Source organism: Saccostrea cucullata, unplaced genomic scaffold (genome assembly GCF_032062105.1).
Source record: "Saccostrea cucullata isolate Sc308-1 unplaced genomic scaffold, CSIRO_AGI_Scuc_v1 ctg12501, whole genome shotgun sequence".
In the NCBI taxonomy this organism is placed as follows: Eukaryota; Metazoa; Mollusca; class Bivalvia; order Ostreida; family Ostreidae; genus Saccostrea; species Saccostrea cuccullata.
Window position 1 is genome coordinate 7,320 of NW_026930724.1, and position 25,841 is coordinate 33,160.

Here is a 25,841-nt window from a genome sequence, read left to right on the forward strand (position 1 = left end):
CGGTAATTCGCGCTATTTCCTCACAAGTTAAAATACTCTGGTTTGTAGAAATGAATTAAATCAAATTATAGACGTTATATATCACTAATGTGTATTTTAACTGAAAATTTAGGGTTTTTATTATCTATTTCCGCTAAAAACAGCTGTCAGTTGGGTTCTGTATGTAAATGGTAGTCATTATCTATGCATAGGAAAGTGTCCGATGCATAGTTAATTTGTGTCCGATGTACGGTGAAATGAGAATACTAGTAAAAACTAGCTCTAATTAGAATCAAACAAACATTAAAATGAAATTTCTTTATAATTTATGCAAAATTACCAATCATTGACAAAATTCACCAAAGTCCGACTCGTTCCGTCGAAGTCGAATTTAATGAACGATAACTCTAAAAATTGCAAAATCATAAATTTCTGGTTACCCCCCTTTGATGATGTAAAAAATGACGTAACTTCAAGGCCATTCTAGGGGGTATTTATATCAAAACATGATAATAACAATCGGCATTATCAAAAAATTTAAATCTTCAGCTTCAAGACAGAAACAAATAAATACATGGAACTCATAAGTTGAAAGAGAGTTTATTGCCTAAAGTTGTCCGAAGCAAGGTATGTGTCCGATGAATGGTTAACTCACCCTACACGTTTCTATTAATTTTCTAGAGTTAAATTACATCTCTAAATACCAATATTACAAAAACTTGTATTTTAAAATTGACGTCATCTCGCTTACTATGACGTCATAATGTAGCACTGATTTAGTCAAGGTAGAATATTTTGTATGCTTCCTTATCACCCCTGCGTGCCTGCTACCTGGAGACCAGAGCCCTTCACTATTGCAACAAAGCCATCATTGATTGATATTTGTCGTGGAGGGATAAATGGAACCCACTATAAGAATAAACTTTCCAAGTATACCTTGATTAATCCTCTTGAAAAGAAGAGACCTTAATCACGGAAAAGGAACTGAAAGAGATGGATCATGCATAGATTTATAACTTTTTATATATTCTTTAAAAAGTATTTTTACACAATTGTTGACCATATCAAATTTAATTAACACAGTGTATGTTTCAAGATTTTCCACTAAAACAGTTCATTAAAGTTGATATAAAAAAAATTAATGATTATAACCCAGAGCCAAGCTATTATATATACTGTGTATATTTATTTTTTAACTCAATATTTATTCTATAAATATAGATAATCTAATTCTTTAGCATGAATTAATTAAAGTCGTATAGAAAGTACACAGCTATTTCATATCCTTCACACTTTACAAAAACTTCCTATCTATATTTTTAAATATCCATGGTAAACCAGACAATCATTTTTTTTTCTTTGCAGATTTGTTTATTGGCAAAATGGAAATGAATATGTATCTATATTTTTCTAAGTTCGGAAACTTTCAAAACCAGTGGACTAAAATTTAGTTTCTAGAATAAACACATTATGCATATTTTTATTACGGGCTTGCAATCGAAGAATCGGGTTTATGTAGTTTTTGTTAAGTTCGTCTGTCCGTCTGTCTTCTGTCTGTATCTGTCTAGTTGTCTGTCTGTCTAGCTGTCTGGCCACACAAAACTTTGACATTGCCCATGACTTTTGATTTGGTAAAGTTATGACTTTGATATTTTACATGTGTATTCCTTGTGACAAGTCCTTTCTTTGGGTATCGTCAAATTTAACCTTGTGACTTTATCCTCGGGGTTCGACCCACTTTTTAACTTTTTTTTATATTTTACTTTGGCTATAATTTTTGTATGGTAGATTCTAGGATATTCATGCTCTGCATTTATAATTTTGGTGACATGACCATTTATTGGAAAAAAGCAATTTTGACATTTTGACCTTGACCTTTGAGATTTAGGTAGCTTAAAAAAAAAACAAATCCGGCCACAGCGATTGAACAGCAAGGATAAGGGCTTTCATAATTCACACATGTAATCCTTATGAGAAGATCTTTGATTGAATACCATGATTTTTGACCCTTTGACTTAAACCTTGGAGCTTTTTTTCTTAAAAAGGAAAAAATAATATTGACAATTACTTTTGTAGGGTAATGTATAGATCTATCATACTTCACATATTTTATCTTTGTGATAAGACCCTTTATTGGATATCAAAAACATTGACTTTTACCTAATTTTTAACTTTGGCGATAGGTTTTGAACACTTAGGGCTAGGGATTTCATACTTCACACATGTAAAACCTTGGGACAAGGCCTTTTTGTAGAAATAAAAAAAAAAATTAACCTTTATCCTGGATTTTCAAAAACATATACTTTGTCATAAGTTTTGAAAATAAAATGGTGGGAGGGCTTTCATATTTCAAAAAAAAATATTTCTCGTGAAAAAACCTTACTTTTGGCACCAATATATTTAATTTGCATTTAAGAAAACTTTAATCTCAAATATGTAACAATAGGGGGAGGGAGTGGCAGTGTGACACAAAGAACTTCCTTGATTTTTTTTTCAGGGAACTTAAATTTCTTTGAGCCAAATATTTTGTTTTGATTAATATAATATAATATAATATAATATAATAAAAAATATTAAATATATTTTAAATCAGGAAATGGTAATCCATAACAGTTCTATATTTCTAATTATTAGCGGTCATTTTGAGTGTTCTTTGGTAAAAAAAAAAAATTAAATATTGGCATTTAAGGTAGATATATCTTAAATGATTAAAAACAATGAGGCGTAGTAATTTGGGGCTGGACTTCAGGAACTTTAGAAGTTACCTTTAAAATTTTTCAGACGTTATATCGAAAAACACATCCTCTACTGTGAACATTTGAGACTTTCATGTTTTTGATGCAGATTTTTATTCACTAAGTATTCCACAACAGACCTTAAAACTTGCAATGTTGATATTAGAGATTTATGATAGTGACCTCACCATATTTCCCACAAACGTTGTAACTGGCCGCTTATACAGTGTACCTTATGATCAAAACACAGAGCTTAAGGTAGGTGTTCTTGATGTCTTCGAGCATATTGATGATTTATTTAAGTTTATTGCAGAAGACATATGAACTGGACTAATGATACTCTTTACTAAGGATGCTACTGTCACCATTTCCAAAGAAAAATGTTCTATACTAGCAACATCTTGAAAATTTTTGATTTCGGGAACAGAATCTTCGAATGTCTTCAGTCCAATGTTAATTCCCTTAATCTAGCACAGCAGAAATAAAAATGGCAGGGTAAGGCCATATAAAATTAAACTTTAGATTCTCATCCCCGCCCGCCCCTCTCAAAATGTCCCACCCCGATGTTTTTTATTTTGATTTTTTGGTATTTCAGTAAGAATTTGGTTCAAAGTTTAACAGTAATCTCCCGTCTGTATTAAAAGCCGCGTGTCGCTATTTATAGCAAAAACGCCATGTGAAGAATGGAGAAAAATCGGCAATAAAAGCAGTTTAAATGTGTGAGGAAAAGATAATTTGTCAGTATAGAGAAGACAGAGAAGAAAAAATAGCATATAAAACACATATAGATACCATTACTGGCAGGAGCAAGTATATGGCACGCCGATTGGTTCAAAATTATTTTCTGCACAACGATCAAGATTTTATACACGAGCTAGATGAAAAAATTACACGAGTAAAATAAAAATGCACGTATAGGTAAAAACTGCACATAGTTTGAAAGACTTTAACACAAACAAAATGAAAATTACACGAATCCGATATTTTTTGCACGAATTAGGGGTATAATATGCACAAACAAAAAATCAAAAATTGCACGAGCAGTGGAAACTAAAAATTACACAAACAATTTTACTGCGCATACAGCTGCGCATATCATTATTATGCACATTGAATATTCATTGTGTTCTTGGTTTTCTGTACTCTTTATCACTTCATGTGTAATCGATAATGGAAATTAAATGGCGTTGATGATGGCATGTGCTTTATTTTTCTTCTTTATTTCTTTGCAAAAACTAGACCCGATTTCTAGCTAATGTCAATTGAACAATTATGAAGTGTTTCCATGTGATCTATATGTGAGAATACGTTTTTCGAAAATATTATGTTATTCTTATATTGACCGAGATCATAACCAATATAAGGAGGTATTATCTGATGCCGGACAAAAATTGTGACAAGAAGGAATCGTATAATGCGGGTAAAAAAAATGCATACTATGCATACTACTCGACTCCGAACTAAAAGTACCTAACGAAAAAACAGTATGTTTGACCAGGATCTTGATTTTCTAAAAAAAAAAAAATGTTAGAATTATTTTGTTTTGTTTTTTATTTAAATAAACTCTCTAGAGCTTTTGAAAATTTCTAATTTAAAGATACATCTTTAACGGAAATTACTTGTATAAATATGAAATCAACACTCGCATAATGAAACGATAAAAAAGTTGATTCTTCATGAAGTTGGCAGAATTATTGCTGATGATAATTATTAAGCTGTAGAATTAATTTTGGTACTTTTCATTTGTACCTATTTTATATTCTTTGCCACTCGGAATAGGAATTTATATATATATATACCTATATTCGATTTATTTGGCTGATATAATATTTTTTTTAAGTTTAAGAATGTTGGGATTATGTTAGATGTATACAGCATGTATTTAGATCTCATGCGCGGATCTAGAGGGGGTCTGGGGGGAGTTACCATAAACCCCTTGGAAAACGCTGACCACCCCCACCCCACCCCCAACCCGCGGTAAACGCGAACATGTGCGTGAAATGGATGTGAAAAGTGAAAGATTTGAGGCAATAGAAGTCATAACACAACTCCCCCCCCCCCACACACACACACACACGAAATAGATTTTTAACGTTTTGGCGAGTATTTTTTTTCTTTCTTTCTCTTTTGCTTGTCAAGAAATTTCTGGGATTGGATTTTTTTTTTACTGGGATGGACCCCCCCCCCCCTTGGAAAAAATATCTGGATCCGCGCCTAGCTGCATCTAACGTCAAACATAAAAAATATTTTATTCTAATATCACATGTATTCATACTTATAAAATATCAGGATATCAGTTTCGTTGGAGACTTTTTTGTATTCTTTTCCATGTATAATCTCATATTCATAGTTATAAACTACTCAATAAAAACAAGACATTTCTTGTGAACGTTACCTCATTCGTAATGACGATTACATGATAAATAATTTCATTTTAATGAAAAGGACCAGATAAAAGGAGAATATATATATACCTATGTGTTTTATGTACATGCTCTATTGTGTTTTGTTACTTTTAAAACAGTATGCTTTACTAAGTACATTTATATTACATACAATGTTACAAATAGAATGCAATAAAAAAAATTAGAATGGATACAAATCCCCCCTCCCTGGTTTGTTGTTGTTGATTTTTTTTTTAGGGGGGGGGGGGCAAAAAGAAGCTACTTAATTACATTGTAAAATGTCAACTGAAAAGCCCCCTATTTTGTTGCTGGATTGGAACTGAAGGTGCCTCACTACCTCAACGAAATAGGATTTTCGAGATTGGACGCTTTACCTTTTTTTTGCTTGTTGATTAGGGGTTTTTAGGTTATTTAGCACCCCCCCCCCCCTTAAAAAGAGATACTACATATGTATCTGCATATTATAATTTTAAACTATAATTTTTTTTAATTGTCTAATCCTTTATAAATATGCATTTTACTTATTCAAAATAATCTCACTAGAAAAACAGAAATAAAGTTGAAATTCAAATAAGTAAAACGACTGTATAATTGACTACATGTACTACTTTTTCACATTGGACAAATTCCACAACCCAGATGACGGCAACATTGCTTCAAAATCTCTGTACGAATTGCTAATAACCTCCAATCAAAAGGTATCATTGAAGTGTCAAATAACTATAAATCGATTAGCGTACACGTGTCTTTCATTCCATCTCAGTAGGGAGGAATTTCTCGATGTAAAAGGTCACACATCCACATCCTTAATTATTACCAAAGTACACACAGTGGGTGGTGGAGGAGAAGAGTTTGTTTTGTTGTTAACTCTCCTGTATTAACTCACGCTGTTTTTATTTATTTACCTTTGAATTTCTATGATATTATCACTGTTTTAAACTTTCAAAAGATATATTGCTATATAGAGGAATGAAACAAAAAATCTAACAATTAAACACGCAACTGATAATATACAGTTTATATGCCCTCCCCCCCATGTATATAACACGTTAGGCATATTCTTGAGAGTCTAGCATAATTCTGAAAGACTGAATCTTTTTTAAAATATTAATATTGTTAACACATTACTCATCCTCTCGTTTTTTAATGTTTCAAGCATCCAAGCCACACTGATCTGTTCTCTAATGAATATTAATGAATTGTGCGCAATGAGGATGCGTCGTATATTATGTCGATGTTGTATTCTCGCTCGTGCAGTTTTCGTTTTACGTTTGTGTAATTTTCTCGTTATATCGTGTAAATATTTTGTTGATTGTGTATTTTTTGTATAGTTTGTGTAAATTTCAATAACTTTGTGTGTATTTTTCGCACTTTGTGTAAGTTTTGACTCACTAGTGTAATTTTTGTTAAAGGTCGTGCAGAAAATACTTTTGAACCAATCGGCGTGCCATACAAGTATGTAGAGAGATTGTAACTAAGTAAAAATAGACGAGGAAAATGACACCTGGTCAAGATATATATAACGATCTCCAGCTGTGTGACTTTGCTTTGATATAAAAAAAAATTTAAACATCGTAGACAGACTTAAGAGAAGGCCTAGATTTTTCAGTAGAATAAATATTAGAACATTTTTATAGATTTTGCAAAATAAGAAGTCACGCATACACAATTTATTGGTATCCCTACCTCATTTTGTTCAGGATGTGCCGTATAATGTGAACTTGATAATTTGTTAATCAACAATAAATATTTAATTTTTAAAGCAAAAATTTTCTTTAAATATTTTAAAAGAATATGAAAAGAATTGAATCTATTCATATTTGCATTAAGGTATGAAAAAAATGTGTATGGGGCGTCCATTGTTTTGTTGATATTTAGGCCTATATATAAAATAACAATTATAAAAAATAAAAAATAAAATCCGCCCACCCGCCCCAATTTTTTAGCAAATTAGGATGAGAATCTAAAGATTAATTTTACCTGGCCTAATTTAGGAAACTAGATATGGTACCAATACCATTTTTCAGAAACGATAACTCACCACTCTAAAAAAAAAATAATTATTAGGGACACTTATGTATATTTTATGCTTAGATGTACAACAAGTTAAAACCTTAAAAGTGCTTGTCAAGAAAACGATTTTAAAATGTGGATTTGAAGAACACTAAATTTCTTGCTTTAACTTGGGAGATAACAAGAATTCTCATATAAAGACAATGTGATTCCAGCTATACATAACATTTACAGTGTATTTGTTTTTTCTTTGAACATGCACATAAGGACACACTTCTTCATTTTTTTTACAGTATCAGTTGAATTTAACATTCTTCAAGTTATATTTTTTCTCTACACTGCAAATTTTGAGACTACTTTTTCGGAAAAAAAGTGGGTATATTTTTTTAATGATTTGCTTATCAAATACTAGTATTTTTCTTCAGTATCCAACACATTACATTGTTTTTGAAGACTGTTAAATCACACAATACCATTGTACAAAGGACGCAGGTATATGTTGGATAAGGAATACGATAAGTGCATAAGCCTAGGCAGAGCTTAGGGATTTTATTTATGACGTCATGGTCAAACTGTACAAATGGATCTCCATCTTCGAATGAATACTGATTTCCATACACTCTTAAATACAGTAAATTCTGATAAATTTTATAAACATAAAGTAATGTGTGACTAAACTTGTCATTATGAAACTTTAAGCATATACATGTACATGTACCTTGATCTCGCTGTATGTATGAATGTAGATAACGCTATTATTGAAACTAATAAAAATCTTGAATAAAATGAATAAAATGAGGGTGATCAGACATAAATTCAGTCATAATTTTTATTTTAATGCAATAAGTATTTTGATACCCCGGTTACCCATCAACTGGTTAATTTCTTTCCATAATCCTTTCAAAGCTAGAACACCTTATCTTATCCTCCTTCAATGAGTAAAAAGTCTGTAAAACAGTTTGTCGTGTGTTGCCACCTTTGTGACGTTTAATAATTTGTTTGAAATTCTCAAAAGTATTATTAATAATGACATATAATTTTTAGCAGACACAAGATATCAAGATGAGAAATAAAACCAATTTTGTAAAGGGAGATAATCCAAATTTACAGTAATTACCACTTAGATTTAACAGAAAAATCATGAAAATGGGTCTGAAAACGCTAAAACATAAATTTAAACAACAAAGAAATGGCGGAGGCGGGGCGGCAGGAGGTAAATAACAAACTTTGAAACAACGTCCGTCCTCCAAGGATGTAGATGGGAGAAAAGGCAGAGTAACGCACCGCATGGTCAGAATTTCATTTGTTAGATTTTAATTGGTCAGATTTTGATTGGTCAATCTCTGCCTCTCCTACCGCGGTAAGACATGGAACAAAATTAACATTACAAAGCACAGCTATACAGTATTTCAGACTTTCACATTCAAGGAGGACACTTATTGATTACAATAAAAATTTTTAAGTAAACTTAAATTTATTTATTTTAATGCAATAAGTATTTTGATACCCCGGTTACCCATCAACTGGTTAATTTCTTTCCATAATCCTTTCAAAGCTAGAACACCTTATCTTATCCTCCTTCAATGAGTAAAAAGTCTGTAAAACAGTTTGTCGTGTGTTGCCACCTTTGTGACGTTTAATAATTTGTTTGAAATTCTCAAAAGTATTATTAATAATGACATATAATTTTTAGCAGACACAAGATATCAAGATGAGAAATAAAACCAATTTTGTAAAGGGAGATAATCCAAATTTACAGTAATTACCACTTAGATTTAACAGAAAAATCATGAAAATGGGTCTGAAAACGCCACTGACTTGACCGAATTAGGGAAAGTTCAGACCCATAAAGGAAAAATAAATGGCAACACACCTCAAACATAAATCATACCAAAAGTGAGTAAAATTTACAAACATGGGAATAAACATATGTCCCGTAATGCAATAAAACAACAATTTGAATTCACAAGTGTCTTATGAGAGATAAACATATGCCCCCATCACAACCAAATGAGTTTACTATTCTTAGTGTATTATGTCTGTGGGTCCCAAGTATTAACGAATCACTATGTAGAATGTCCGATAAGGGATAAACATATGCCCTTATAGTCGCAAATCATCATCTTATTCGCTGTTTTTACTAAGTTCACATGTATGTGGTATTCATTTAAGGACTGTCTCGAGCAATGTTTTAGATGAGGGATAGACATATGCCCCCACATTGGAAAATATTTCACACTGTAAGCTTCCGCACCATTTTAAATGTTTATATGCATGCGATCTTGTCACCTACCAGCCTAAGTATTAACAAATGACTTAGGCACTATTGTTCTGGATGAGGGATAAACAATGCCCCCATACGTTAATACTCTTGAAAATCACTTCAAAGTCGAGATCCTACACAAATAACAAAACAAATCTGCTCCGAGGATCCACTTCCACTCAAGCATATATCAACATTGTGTCACATGTCTTATGTAATATTTAAATGCATCCGATTTCCATCTACCCAGGAATCTAATCTGACTATCGCTCATCCCTCGTGATGCACAGTAAGAGGCCATTCCGATTCGAAAGGAATGTTCTTTGAATCTATTGACATCCAAATTACAAAACATGAGGCTTTGCTTTAATATGTTTGAAAATTCTTGCCTTGTGACTGCAGTGTTTTGGGGGTAGTAAAAAAGGGGCCCATAGGTCCTCCCTCTCATCTTAATGTAGTGTTCTAATGCCCCCACTGGACAATATTTTAAAGAGTTGCAAGAATTAATTGTAAGAGTAAAAACTTTACCATCAGAATGTTTATAATTTTGAAAGTGAATCAAAACTTTACTTTTTTGAAAAGTAATCTGTGAAACTTGTAAAACCTTATTAGCAGTGCCAACTGATGTTATCTCTCCTATTCTGAGGAAGCCGTGAAAAGCCAATAAAAACATTGTTTGAATCAATGCCCTTTTATATATGTTCGATATTGTATGTTCTAAAGCATCACAAATTTTAGGCAGAACTACTATGGTTATGGGTAAACGAATATCCATTGAAGGTCTTGATTTGCGACAGGAACTTAATAGTTTCTGAATGAGAAAGCATGATGTATTGTCAGGCAAATTATTAATTTTATGTATATATGCTATTGATGAAATAAATGACACGATAGAGGAGGCTGCATAACCTTCAGCAAATAAATAAGAGATAAACAAAGCCAAAGTTTCCTGAGACAACGGAAGATCATTACTCATATCAAATTTGTTTGCAAAATTTCTATAAATAGACCATGCCCGTTTATATGCTTGAGTGGAAGCTGGTGCCAATGTTGAAGTCAACAGGTTCCTCAAGACTGGTTCTAAGGAGGTAATGTTAGCAGATTGGGAATCACCGTTGGTTCTTTGTCCATCCAAGGAGCAAGTTGATGGAACTGCTGCACCTTCAAACGAGACAAGCAGTCACATAGAATATTTTCCTTGGTACCCAGATGCCTAGCTTTAAACAAAATGTTAGACTGCAAACAAATTAGCACTAACTCTCTTACCAAATACATTATACTTTTTATAGGTACACCTATGTCGGCGCAAACTGTTAAAAATGCCACAAGTTTTTTGTGGCACTCTGTCGCAGATTTGTCAACAATTAGAAAATCATCTAAAACATGAGTCATAAATTTAATTCCTAATTTTTCTTGTGCAATCCACTGAAGTGCTGTACTAAACCTTTCAAATATACGACAGGAAGAACTGCAACCCATCTGAAGACATGTGTCAAAATACCAATGACCTTGCCAAGTGAAACCAAAGTATTCAAACTGTGATGCATGTAAGTTGATAATTCGAAATGCATTAGAAATATCTGTTTTGCAACAATATGATCCTTTCCCACACTGCTTAATGTTTTGAATAGCATCCTCTACAGAAGAGTATTGAACAAATTACTCTTCCTCGGGTATGCCATCATTGACAGACTCACCTTCCGGATATGACAAATGATGGATCATACGGTACTCACCCTCTGTTTTCTTACTAACTAGACCTAAAGGGGAACAATTTAAAATTGGCAGTGGTTTCTCTTTGAAAGGACCCATAATTCTACCCAAATTTATCTCCTTTTCTAACTTTTTGCTAATGATTCTGGTAAGTCCAGTGCCGATTTTAAATTTTTTGAAAGAGTATTTCTACTTTCCCCTGTGTAACCAATGTGGAACCCATATCGAAAACCATTAACTAAAAATTCTGTTTCTACCTTGTCATACCCCACCAACCAGTACTCTAATCTACTGGGATTTACTGGAGTTGGACCCTTTTGTGGGATAGGTTGGCTTTGAGAATTTAGCATTACCTGTGTTGGTTGATGTGCCATTTCCTTGAAATTGTTTTTGGGTTCTGGATTTGTCCAAGAAACGAAATGGCCGTTGAATTGGTTTTTTACATATGGAGATTGGATGGAAGCCACCACAGTTATAACATCTGTGCTGGAATTTGCATGATGAACCAAGCCTACAATACCTTCCAGCTTTGTGATAGGCAAAGCATGACCCCTGAGGGACTTCCTCATACGCACCAAATGACGAACGGTCTGGTGTTATTTTGCTTGACTTTTTTTCTGATTGTTTGAGGCGAGCATTAACATACATCACCCCATTCTACCTCACCTTGTTCTATGAGTTCCCTGAGCTCCTTATCATATTTTCTCCAGTCCCCCTTTTCCTCTGCAATTTGCCTTACTGATTCCATGTGTTTTGCAAGCTTTGGCTGTGCAAGTGTATCTTTAATGCAATATATCGTCACATACCTATTCCACGCAGCTACCCAGTCATGCAGGGATAACGAACCATCCCTAACTTCGTCATCATCTGTGGATCGCATATTGTGGATTACCACCTTACCTGTCTGATCCTGTTCCTCTACCTTGATAGAATACTTACTTTTCCCCTTTTCCTTTTTTAACAACAGAGCCATATCAACATATTGTTTTGACCAAATTTTAGATTTTATTTTGTCAGAAACAGTTGCCTCTATCGGTACTGATGAGCTTACAAAACCTGATTTCTTACCGACATTTGCTGCAGGTGGAAGTTCAGTACCTACAATCTGTGAACTGTGTTCGATTACAGCGCCTGATACCAATCCTGAGATACTTGCATCTACTGACTTATTTGTTATTTGACAAACTGACCCAGAAGGACCTGCTGTTAAGCTATTGCTTGATGTAGTGGAAGCATTATTTCCCCTTTCTCCCCCCATATTATGAACAGAGATACTCCCCTGATGTTGCAGTAATGGTTTTATCTCTGCTAACACCTTCTCCGTGACTGCCTTTGTTATGGTTTGGGTTAATGCAGCCAAGGTTTCAGGAGGAACATCAAGGGGTTGAGTGCTTGTATCGACAGCCACAGCATCATTGGTAGTGGACTCTCCAGTTCCGTTCTGTGCACGTCGTGGTCTTTTCACCTGACTTGTTTTGGACTGTTGGGCTTTAATCCTTTTGCCTGGCATAATGTTGGTAAATATATACCTATATAAATTTAAAATTAAGGAAGAAGTATGTGTCCAATATATTATGTTATGTATAAATATAAACTGTAAAAGGCTTCGGCCTTAATTGACAATGAACAAGAATTGTAAGACCTCACTGTAGCCAGTGTAGGCCCCAACGTCAGAGTCAGTTAGCCTACATGACAACGTATTTGAGCATATTGATATTTAACATTACATTATATAACCACTTTCATTGCTCAGTACAATGTGTAAATCTAATACAACAAACTAGAAAGTGATGAACCTTTTCTTACAATTAATTTTTCACTTCATTGATTCTGCCGCTTTTCGATAAAACACCCTGTATCACCTACAGTTGTTGACAAAAATTTTCCGGAAATAGAGTAAATAGTAGAACCAAAAGTGTTTTGGAACAGATCTGTATTTCCCGAATTGCCGTAAGCCAATAAAAGCACCCATTGTGCGACTGCAAAAGCCATTAGTCAACATCACTAAGCCGATGCTGATCAGTAAGAACTATCAGCCACATAAAACGAAAAGTTGACATAAGTTATAAATCACCACCTTTGAAGCTGACAACCCTCGCACCGTGTCAAATTCCCAAGAAGGCTGTAGTGCCTTTCCCACAGATAACAACCTGTTCGGCTGTTGTTAATTGTTTTCATCACTACTACAAACGAGGTACTTGAAGGGCTTGTAATGTATCTAAGCGCAGTTGCAGAACAATAAAACCTTAATAAATGAATAATGAAAAACAACTATTTGTACAAGACTCAATATCATATAAAGGGGATAGCAAATACAAACAGTAAACTTGTACCTTCAAAAATGAAATGCGGATTTTTTTTTTTTTTTTTTTTTTTTAATTTTTTATTATTATTATTATTTTTTTTTTTTTTTAATTCCTCCATAATCTGGACCATTGAATCGAACATGATTAGGTTAATCAACTTGAAGTGAAATCGATATAAAAATCATCAAGGTAAAAGTGGGCCTAACATGAATTAAAAAACCAAAACAGCTAAATGTCAAGTACAAAATACTGCCTGAAACTTGTACCTAGGACTTGCCTAAAGTACTGTAAAAATTCACAATACTTTAGTAATCAACTAATACCGAAACAACAAATTGGCAGATATTTTTCCAACAAATTGTTTTCTTTTTATACAGAAAAAGGATAAATCTGGAAGGCATCAACATGCACTTCTAGACTTATCAAATAAACAAGCGATGGAAAATAAATCGCCGGGGTAAAAGTTGAAACTAAAATGAAAAGACCCGCATGGGTACAAACTTGGCAAGTACAAAAGACTGCCTGAAACTTGTACTTAGGACTTGCCTAAAGTACTGTAGAATTTCACAATATTTTAGTAATCAACTCATACCGAAACAAACGAATTGGCAGACAATTTCCAACGATTTTCCTTCACAGAAAAAGGATAAGTCGATCTGGAATGCATTGAAATACATTCATAGACATCAAATAAAAACCGATGGAAAAAATCGCCATATGCATGGTAAAAGCTGAAACTAAAATGAAAAAACCCGAAAGGGTTTAAACTTGGCAAGTACAAAAGACTGCCTGAAACTTGTACTTAGGACTTGCCTAAAGTACTGTAAAAATTCACAATATTTTAGTAATCAACTAATACCGAAACAAACGAATTGGCAGACAATTTCCAACGATTTTCCTTCACAGAAAAGGGATAAGTCGATCTGGAATGCATTGAAATACATTCATAGACATCAAATGAAAACCGATGGAAAAAATCGCCATATGCATGGTAAAAGCTGAAACTAAAATGAAAAAACCCGAAAGGGTTTAAACTTGGCAAGTACAAAAGACTGCCTGAAACTTGTACTTAGGACTTGCCTAAAGTACTGTAAAAATTCACAATATTTTAGTAATCAACTAATACCGAAACAAACTAATTGGCAGACATTCTTCCAACGAATTTACTTCACAGAAAAAGGATAAATCTGGAATGCTTTAAAATACATTCCTAGATATCAAATAGAAAAACGATGGAAAAAATCGCCATCTGCATGGTAAAAGCCGAAACCAAAATGAAAAAAAAAAACCCAAATGGGTTGAAACTTGGCAAGTACCAAAAAACTGCCTGAAACTTGTACTTAGTATCTGCCTAAAGTTCTGTAAAAATTAAACCAACAACGAAACAATCAAATTTGCTGATACTTTTTCCAACCAAATTTTCTTCACAGAAAAAGGATAAATCCGTTTTACATTATTAGACATCCTAAATGCCTATCGTACTGTTAAAATAACAAAATGTTGTATAATTTCAAAGAATATCTATCTGAAAAATTGACGAACAATAAAAGTAACAAAATGGTGACAAACTTTTATGACTTAGATGTATATCTATTTTCTCGCTGAAATTAAAGCTCCCCTTATACTCCTATATAAATGAACATTCCCCTGACTGTTCAGATGAACTCCGTCGTGAACAAATTTACGACTGCAGTCTCCTTCACGGGGAGAAACGAAATAATTCCCATGTTCCCAAAATACGCAGTAACCCAGTGCTGGCAATGCATCTCTCAATATTGCGTTTACTTTGTCTGCAATATTATTGTACCCAAAACGAACACCAAATCGTGGCAATAATTTACAAACAATTATTTTTGCAACTTTATAGCGGCGATGCATTACCGATACCACAGATTCAATTTCTGCAGCTAACAAAGTAGCGTCGGTACTAGGACTAATATCGTTCTCCCCAATCATTAGAACAACTACATCTGGACCTAAAGCAAATACGCTCTCCATATCCTTAGATATTACATCACGAACCTTTCTTCCACCCACACCCCTGTACAGAACGGAATGCGTTTCTCCCAGACCAAGGCTCGCAGAATACCTAATGTCACCATATTTCAAGAATTCATGAAAACGACGCACAATTGAGTGTCCAAGAATGACAACTGAAGTTTTACTCATAGAAGACATAATGAAATAAATTTACTCACCAAAATCTTGATAAAATAAATAACAAACTTTGAAACAACGTCCGTCCTCCAAGGATGTAGATGGGAGAAAAGGCAGAGTAACGCACCGCATGGTCAGAATTTCATTTGTTAGATTTTAATTGGTCAGATTTTGATTGGTCAATCTCTGCCTCTCCTACCGCGGTAAGACATGGAACAAAATTAACATTACAAAGCACAGCTATACAGTATTTCAGACTTTCACATTCAAGGAGGACACTTATTGATTACAATAAAAATTTTTAAGTAAACTTAAATTTATTTAATGCATTATAGATCAATATTACAGCGTCACCGATTTGAAAACGAATAGGCCTCATAAAAAGCCGCACTTCTACACGTTTATACATACACATATTAAAATCATAGGCCAACTTTTCTAAAAATTCCCGGAAGTTTACGATATCTACAGAACTATAAATTCTAATTTTGTAGATATATGCAGCTGTTGTCCATCCTATATTGGAATGTACTCGGTGCAAATTGTGCGCTATTGCTATTTTTCCCTTATTTTTTTTTTCAAATAAAAGGTTATTTTAAAAAACATAGGACAATGAGTATACCTGCAGTATTTGAAATGTGCAATATAAAAAAAATCATTTTTTATATCAAAATTTCATTACATTTCTTTAGAGTCAGAAAAACAGTCTCATCGAAACTTTTCCTTTACTCATTAATTTTGATATGACTGTTTTAATGAGTTTAAAACTGCAAGAAATAAGAACCTGGCTATATGCAACCGTTATGCAACAGGGGGATAAAAAAAGTTCAAATTCTGCTCTTTTTCCCGTCTTTTTGTCTATTTATTCGTATGTCTGTTTGTCTCTCTGGATCTGTTTTCAACATTAACTTGGCCCACTTATGTTATGGTATTCATATTTCACAAGTGTATTCCTTATTGGAGGACATCATATTTGACCTCTTGACCTTTGAGTGTGACGTTCTTTTACAAAAAAAAAATCCCACTTTAATCTTAAGATAAATTTTGGGGCAAGGACTTTCATACTTGTGTATATATTTTTTTATCTTGTTACTTTATACGAAGTGTTTGACCCACTTCATATATATTAACCTTGGTCATAACTGTTGAACAGTTGGAACTAGGGCTGTCATATTTCACCTGTGTATTCCTTGTAAGAAAACCTTTTTTGGTTCCAACACTTCTGTACGTGACCTTTGGAGTTTGATATCTTTTGATCATTTATATTTTTTTTATCATTGTAAATAACATTTTTTTTTGGTACGATCATTTGAGTGAGTGCGTGTGTGTGATTGTGTGATTTATTAGTTAATTGTCTTTTCTTTATTATTATTTTTTTTTGTGTGTAAATAAATTCTTGTTTTCTTTGAAGAAATTCTTGTTTTCGATTTAAAAGGAAAGCCTTGCTCATTTCCACACATGCATTTGAGAGAATTCAGCCTCACCATTAGCTGCCATTATCTTCCATAAGGGTACCTCGGAATTTAACAAATCTTGTTTATTATTATTATCGTAAGCGTTCTTAATGAAAAGCTTTCAGGGAAATAAGGGGAATCAATTGATATTAATCACTGTTTAAAAAACTATCTTTTTAAATGTCTGTTTTAATTTTTATAACTTCCAGCAAGGAGTTTACTACAGCACTCGTCGTGGAATAGATTAGATTAATTTTAGATAATTTGATTTATTGAATTCGAATGAAAAGCACGCATAAATGCCTATGGTAGCTATCTCCATAACAAATGGATTAAATTGCCGCAAATTTTCTTCCAGAGACATACCAGCACTAAGCAAAAGTTCAACACTACGCTGCATATCTTGAAACTTAATTTTTGTTTCTATCTAAAGTTATTATTCTTTTGTTTTTGTAAAGTGCTGCTAGAGTCGTATGATTTACGGGAATTGATGCTTTTTATTCAATATTATGAACAAAATGTAAAAAATTTGGGTAGGTTTCGTCCGAAATTGTTGAATAATTATTTCTATAATAGGGCAGTGCGATTCTAGCAGCACTTTTCATGGTACAGAGGTGATTTTACATAACTATTATTACAAATTGAAACTAATTATCCCCGGGGTAGTGTTAAAATTTGCACTTTTTCATTAAGGCATATTTTCTCATTATCGACGTAACGTGGTGACGTCGTGGTAAAGTGCCTCCTGTAGTATACATCCCATTGAAGTCTACAGAATCCATAATTATAGCTAAGGTTTTATCCTTGACTTTTCCAATTTATTAGTGTTACATAATTATAAAAAAAATGTAAATTCGCCGAATTCTTACCCATGTGCTGCCTTGATATACCCGCGTTATTTTTTTACGGTATAGAAACATAAAGTAAAATTTAAGACCATTTACCTACAAAATTAGCAATACGCACCTGAAAATTAATAGAGCGCTAGCGAAATTAATACTATTTGGCACACCAAAATGGCAATACCCCCATTTTGTAGAAGAAAAAAATGACACAAATTGATGCTGTAACAACATTTTGAACTAGAGGGGGTAACAGTATCATATTTTTAGAACAAATAATTGAAGTCATTGGCAAGATAATGCATTTTAAACTTGCAAAAAATTGAATCAGAATCGACTCAACCTCAATAATCAGCTAATATGCTAATATTTTCACTGTGGTTTTTAAAATTCTAACTTAACATTAATTGCTTTATTGAGAACTGTCTGTTATTTTATTCGCAATGAAAATTTGACAGCGTGTCATATCTTTTGAAACAGGAACTGTTAATCGGGACGTTTATTGAGGAAGTTTCCGAAGTATTTCTGATGTTTTGATTCTTTTTGTTGTGAATGTTGTTTGGATTTATAACTGAGTTAATGGGTAAATAATAAAAAGATCAATAAAATAAAATATGTATATATAAAGTTTTGAACCCAGTTATAGTAAATGATTCAAATTTTATATAATAATTTAATAAATACTTGAATGTGTGTACTCCTGTTTTATTCATTTCACCACAAGCGTTTCTAAAGAAAAGGATCACCACCTCTGTTATTAAAAGTTTGTTCATTCTAATAATACCTCAATACACGTTACCATTCAATATGCAGATTACAGAATAGGAATCTAGGACCCATCTAGGGCAAGTAAATATTTCAAACAGTTTTGGATCTCGTTCGGGTTTTTACATTCCCACATCTTCAGAAAGAATGTTTTATCAATTTCATTGGTTTTCCTTCACCTATCAACAGGAAACGAAACAGAAACTTATTTGATAATTATAACCAAGAAGAGATATCATGGTTTATATTTGGTATGCATTGTGTAATACTATCGTTTTTTTCTTTCATTGCTTTTCTCTTATTTAAAGTTATGTCATTCTAGATTATAGAATTTGGTAATTAATCATTTTGAGCATTTTATTAACAAGAGCAGAAAAAATCAAGGAGAGCTTATTTTTGCTGTGAAGGAAATTACGATGGTGTATTTTATCTATCATATTTATATGTATATATTGGAATAAACTTTTATCTGGCTTATATAAACAACCAATAAAGTGATGCTTTTAGAATTTCATGCATGTTATTGTAAAAAACAGGAAGACAACATGAAGATATACATTGTATTTTCTACTTTGACAAACCGTCCAAAAATACATGCAGAAGGACCTGACAAATCTGCCTTTAATTTGCCATGGGAGAAAACAAGAATTCTTTACACCTGTGAAAAGAATGAGGGATCACATCCATAAATAACATTTACTTGTTTTCTCATTACATGCACATGGGGATAGATTCCTTTTTTCAGAAGAAATGTATATGTCATCAAGCTTAGAGAGCACTGAACTAAATATGACATATTTTGGAGTAAGGTTTTTTATTCTATTGATTTGGTTTTTAAAACCAATAAATGGTATTGTAGAAAAGAAGAGAAAGGAGAGACTTTATTAATTTAGAGTCTTTTTAAGCAATATCTCTAACATCAAAAAGAAGCTTTCTTCATTTAAATATATAAGCTAGTTTTTTACTGCCTTGTGTAGATCTCAGTGAATAGCCTAAAAAATAGTAGTATATTTTCCCCAGTACCTGTAAAGCCTAGTTGTAGAGCATTCGCTTCTTGATCGGGAGTCCCAGCAGGGTTGGATTCTCTTTTGCTAAGACGCGTCAAGCCTAAGACGTAAATGTTGGCATTAGAAGTGAAAGTTACGGATCTTTTGGATATGACATTAAAAACGTAGGTCCCGTGTCGCGATAGGCGTTGGCACGATAAAGAACCCTCACTGCTCAATAGCCCCGAGTGCCGAGTGAAGGTCTAAATTTGAAACCCTTTACCGGCATACGGTGACTTCTCAATATAAGTTAAAAATCCCAAGTGGGACGTTAAACAACATACAATCAATCAATACGTAGTACATGTACCTGACACATTGCAGTGTTTGTGAAGAATACTAAATCATACGAGAGATTTTCAATAAATAATTCCCTCGATGCTCGGAAATAAAGAAATTAGTTTTTTAGATTTTATTATTTCACTAAAATGTTCCCTTTCAATTACAAAACATGTCCAAAAACAATTTTATTCAAATTCGGATTCTTTTAGAATACGTTTCATTTAAGCATTGTCCTTCGTATGTTGGAATAAGGAAGTTCCTATGAAACAACTGTATCATAAACAAATAAAATAACCTTTCACGGAAATTATTGAGTTTTATATTATTTGAAAGATCAGAATTATATACACATATTTTGATGTCACTTTATATTTTGTATGAGGTCATAACTCCAAAAAAAGACGTCGGAATATGGAAAGTTTAGCATACTAAAAAGTTGCTTTTTTATCCACGTTAGACGATTTTAAAAATGCTGTCAAAGGTATATTTGAAGAAAAAAATATTACAAAGGAAATGTAAATTTCCAAAGAGGTAGATAAGAACTTTGGTACTATTTATCAGTAATTCCATATTTCATTTTATGGTTTGTTTACTTAGTCTAGTAAGGTTTATGCTATCATCGACATTAATTTTAGATTTTATTTACATAGTCCAGTTGGTCATTAGCATAGCTCTCCATTGTATGAAATAAAACAATGTTCTGTATAAAACTGAAGTATATAGATGCAATTTTCAACAAATATCTTTTAAGTAAAAGAACTCTCACCCTTTGTTAACAAAATGTACAAAAGTTTTCCACCTGACTTGTTTCTGTACGCGTATTTTTCATATCAATTCAACTTCGGTACCCCCAAAATCACTACTATTATTGTCTTTTGACTCCAAAAAGGATTATAAGTCACATAGACATGTGGAATTTTATTCATTTTCCATGCATTCAAGTTTGAGAATATGTGGAGGTACGGTGGGGTTACAACTGTACCGGCGCCATTTTGGATTTTACAAGACAATATGGGGCACACTAAACTGAACTTCTCTTGAGCCTTCATCGATCCCACAAATCTGGTTAAAACACCTGAAGAATTTATGCCATGAAATTTTAGAACGCGATTGCTTTTTTTTCTTTGATTGTCAACTTTGTCTTTTTTTCACAGTTTGGTCTGTTTTCCGCAATATGTTGAGCAGATTTAATTAAAACATGTTATGTTTGACATTCGCTAAAACCATTTCAGAACAAGAAGATCTCCGAAATAAAACACCATATGATGGATTGTAGAAGATAAAAACAATCCACCAATTGACATTTTCGTTCGTTAGCTTGCGTCCGAGTAGTGAGCAAATTGATCTTAAAGTTGTCAAAGAAATTTCGATTTGTTCTGTGTTACGTCATTGTTATGGCCAGTATTCTAAATATGCGTAAATCTGCCGTCATTTTTGTGGTAATTAAGTAATAAATATATTAAAGTGACGTCACAATATGTGTAAATATTTTCAATTTTTCAAGTCGTTTCAATCTCAATAATATCTGTGAAACTGTTAAATTTTTTAATAAAACAGTTGTCAGAACTTTTTAAATGCCAATCGTAATAATTTGTTTTGACGCTTTAAAGGTATTGATTCAAGTTTTATTTTCTGTTTAAATTTCAGACAATGGTGGATTACCTCAGTTTTTTTTTTTTTAATAATTGTTTAGATGCTCTTATACACTGTCAATTTCACACATTTTTCAAAACATAGGGTGACAATTGAGTATTAAGCTTTATTTACTGTAATTTTTTGTTTCTTTAAAACATAGTAAACTTACTCCAAAATGAAGCCTATCAGTTTTGGTATGTGTCTTGAAGTCAAACAAACATAATTAGTAATAATGTATTTAATTTTGGCAACAGTACATTGGTTGTTGAAAGTCTTTGTCGCCAAGGACAATAACCATTATATAGTTTTTGTTCATTAAAATCCACCTCCTCATGTGTAATAAACAGACATTCGTTGCTGTAAAATTAACAAATTTTAGTGAATATTTTTCTTAAGGTGTTTCACAGCAACCTTCATGATTCGTTTAATTTCATTCTTGGTTGATGATTCTGTATCATTCATTTTGAATGTAGTGTCTCGAATAGCCCTTGTTTTCCAGCTTCTCAAAATGAATTTATATGATAAAAAGTGGTCACATAAACTGTAATCAATTCAATATAGATTCACTCCTGAGTAAAAAATCAAACTCTTTGTCATATGCTTTCTATGTTGTATGTCATACAGCTTATGTCATTTTATATTGAGCAATCCTTGTGTTCATGGAATTGTATAAGGAAGGCAATGGAGTTGTCGTTCTTTTTGTTTTTTTTAATTCTAAAACAAGATGGTATAGCACCTGCTCTTAACAAATGTAGAGGTATTCAGTGAATATCAAGACTGATTGACTAATAGAAAATCAATTAAAATGATATACCAAAAGGTCCCAAATTTATAAAGAATTATTTTCTTAATGACCATCAATTGTTTACACTTATGAAACCCTAACTACTTCCTATCAAGCCACACACTTAATGAGATTTTGATCTTCAAATGGATTCACATGGGAGAAACCTTTTATTTGTTGTCAAGGCATGGTTTGAAATTTTATAAAATATAATAGCTAAAATATATAAGAAGTGGATTTCGCGATAAATTACTAAAATAATGCAAGCAGTTTAAAATAGGATACAAAGTGTTTAAAAAAATATTGTCAGGACATCAAGAGATGACTTAATTATCTACTCAGCTGTGTAAAGAGCTGATATGCAAAATGTAACCTTAGTACCGTTTTAATAAGTATTGCTTCTTTAAATCAATGTGACAAAGCAACAAAATATCTGTTTAGATTGTAATATAGGTATCCATTATGGATAGGGCTAGGCCGTACAAAGTACAGTGAAATCGCATGTATCAGCTGTTTGTCATTTGTTTAAAAAATAGAATTGTTTAGTTAAATGTACAATGTAGGGAAATGAGGATAATGCAAGGGCTTACGCTTGGTTTTTTTTTAAGAAAAACATTTATTTAATTCACATTCAAAGGTGAATATTTCTTCTACCCAAAAAGTGCTTGGAGCTAGTCTGTGCTGTTTGAAAAGTACTGAAAATTTTGCGGACAATACGTTTAATACTTAATAATTTAAAGTTTGTTAAAGGACAGACAGAATAATGTATATTTTTTTCCAAGATTTTGTCATTGAAGAATTACTACTTTAACATATTTATTGACAAAAAATTGAGGTAAAATACCGGGCATTAGTGCGAGATACCAAAGGATGGCATTTCTTATATAACCCTTTATGAAAAAAAAAGAATAATTTGCCAAAATCACATTCTTTTTTGTTTCAAATTTGTAAAAAAAAAATTAGAAACCCGTGTAGAAAACAGAAAGTAATTAAAATGTATATATATATATTTCATACATTATGGAGATATATGAAATAGTTTTTTGTGGAATATCTCGTCTGACCTTAAATTCTGTTATAAATGAAATCAGTTCCCAGCACTTTTAAAAATATACACTATATAAGCAATAGATATTTCATATTTTAGCTTAATAAAAATAGTATATGTCCTTGCATTTTTTATGTTTATCACAAATACGATTATCGTTCTAGCGATTATTTTCTACATTCCTTGTCCCTCTGTAGCTCAAATGTTACTAGATGAATTCATATTCCATACAAATTGTATTTAATGATTTTTTTTCTTTTACTTTTTCGTGATTATGTTCAAAGGTTAGCGATGATATATTTATTTAGGCAGTGTAGTTGTTGACGTCATATTTTTCGAGAGACTTTCTTCTATTACTCAAATGTATTGCTATCAAGTATTGTTATTCTGACGCTGTATCTTTGTAAATGAGATAGGTTACTTCACAGGGTAATTTAAGCATTTGATTTAAAACCTTAAACTACTCGTGTCTTGAAAGAAAGTACTTAATTACATTCAATTAGTAAATATTGTTTATACGATGAAACACAAAGCGATTCTTAACATATTTTGCTTTTTACACCATTGCAGTCAAGTTCTCTTCGTGGCAGAAAATCGAGAAGGAAATTAAGGATTGTTACAGTGTAATGTGAGGAACTTCAAGAATTAATGGCAATAGAAATATTTAATTTATCCGTGAGAACAATCAGAGGGGTCTTCCGATGTAAATTGAATAACTATGAAAAATAATTGACAAACGCCATTTGCACAAATTTGAGTTAAATTTTATTTGTAATATTCAAATTATTCAAAATAGTAAGAGAAAATAGAAAGAAAATGTTAACTGTTTGTTAATAAGTATAATGTGCTATTCCTCTTCTTTACTTTATTTTAATCCACGAATGTTAAGACAATTTATTAAAAAGAAATTCAGATTTTTTCAACACCCATCTCTATAGGAAATCTTCGCATCATGTTTGATTCACTTTTTATGACTACCAATTGAGCCAAGGATGGAATCACATTGTCGAGTTTCTTCTGGATGTTTTCCAGTAGCGCTTTTAGCAGCTCCAGAACCTTCAACCTTCCCACCATCCTCTTTTGCACCCCTTTTCTCCTTGGAGTCGCCTGAACTCTTGCCACTGTGTTTATCCATTTCCTTTCTTTTCTTCCTTGTAACTGCAACATGTAATTGACATAAGGTATTAATTTGCAAATATTGACCACATTCCTAAAAATAAAACGTTGTTGACTTTTCGATATGTCCGTTGAATTTATCATAAGAAACCAATCCTCAAGTATATGTTTCCGAAGCAATGGGTGCGGCGATCAATACTATATTCTGGTAGGAGAGTAAAGCAGACAAATGCTTGAACAATTTAAAACAAGTAACAATAGGATGTAATTAAAAATGTCTTACATAAAGAGAACTTCGCAACAAAGGCTAAAAAAATTAATACAATAAATTTTGAACCTACAAATAATTCCATCCAAAGAGTAGTACACATCAGGAAAATTACATAAAACTTCAAGATATTAAAAGGCTAAATTGAAAAAAAAAAACGGATCAGATTGTATGAAATCAGAATTCCAAATTGACGAACAAAGGAAACAAGCGATTATACAAATTCGAAGCCTATCCCTAAGAAGAATGTTATTGCACATTAAAATATTACATAAATTATGAACAAACTGAAAAAAAAAGAATAAAGAAAAATGTCTTAAAAATTGAAGCAACAAAAAATGATAGAGATGAAGAAATCAAATATTCAAATAATATAACTAATTTTGTTTATACTAATAATGTGAAATGAAATGGAAATATGAACGTGTACAGTACCTGTCTTTCAGTTGCTAACGAAGACAACCAATCAAAAACTCTTCCAATATAAAGATGCACAAAGCTCTATGAAACAGACTGAACTGTTCAGGGTTGCTATCTTCAAACATTTATATACTACAGGCACAATGACCCTCCAATTTCTTTTCTTTGGGAAAAGACATAAATAGAATTACTAGAAATAGATAAATATTATATAATGTTGTTTTCCTGGAAAAGAAGCGATACATTTGAATGAAAAGAAATTGCAAAGTCAGACAAATTCAACCATTGTGTGAGAGTTAAATCAGCTTTTACATATTTTTTTCCTGTAAATAAATGTGCCTGTGTGCTATTCTATTACAAAATAAGCTATGAAATGTACATTGAAGATATAATATTTTCTTGATCTTTCGGGTATTTTAAAGCATCCCTAAAATACCATAAGAAGTCAAAAGATAATTGTACGAGAGATTTTTCCTATGACAAATACGTATAAAAGTATACTTTTATGTTGAAACCTAGTTTGCACCAAAATCATTTTAATTACAACATAAAATGTTTAAATTTACTAAAATATCACAATTAATATCATTTATCTCACAAGATTACTCAC

At 32.3% G+C, this 25,841-nt stretch overlaps 1 protein-coding gene and 1 long non-coding RNA gene across 2 annotated transcripts; both read right to left on the reverse strand.

The window, feature by feature from the left end:
* Positions 1-11,745: 11,745 nt before the first annotated feature.
* LOC134229850 (uncharacterized) lies at positions 11,746-13,164 on the reverse strand. Its single transcript, XM_062711637.1, has 2 exons — positions 12,915-13,164; positions 11,746-12,637 (listed from the first exon to the last, which is right to left on the reverse strand). Exon 2 carries the CDS (start codon positions 12,616-12,618, stop codon positions 11,746-11,748), a length of 873 nt encoding a protein of 290 aa, XP_062567621.1. The 5' UTR covers positions 12,619-12,637; positions 12,915-13,164.
* Positions 13,165-24,169: 11,005 nt separating this feature from the next.
* On the reverse strand, positions 24,170-25,369 carry LOC134229849 (uncharacterized). Its single transcript, XR_009984241.1, has 2 exons — positions 25,247-25,369; positions 24,170-24,585 (listed from the first exon to the last, which is right to left on the reverse strand). It is a non-coding gene; the product is annotated as an uncharacterized LOC134229849 (long non-coding RNA).
* Between the last annotated feature and the right edge of the window lie 472 nt (positions 25,370-25,841).

Bases quoted from the DNA above. Each gene is read 5' to 3' on its own strand.
- LOC134229850 (XM_062711637.1), bottom strand. From the start codon at position 12,618: ATGCCAGGCAAAAGGATTAAAGCCCAACAGTCCAAAACAAGTCAGGTG.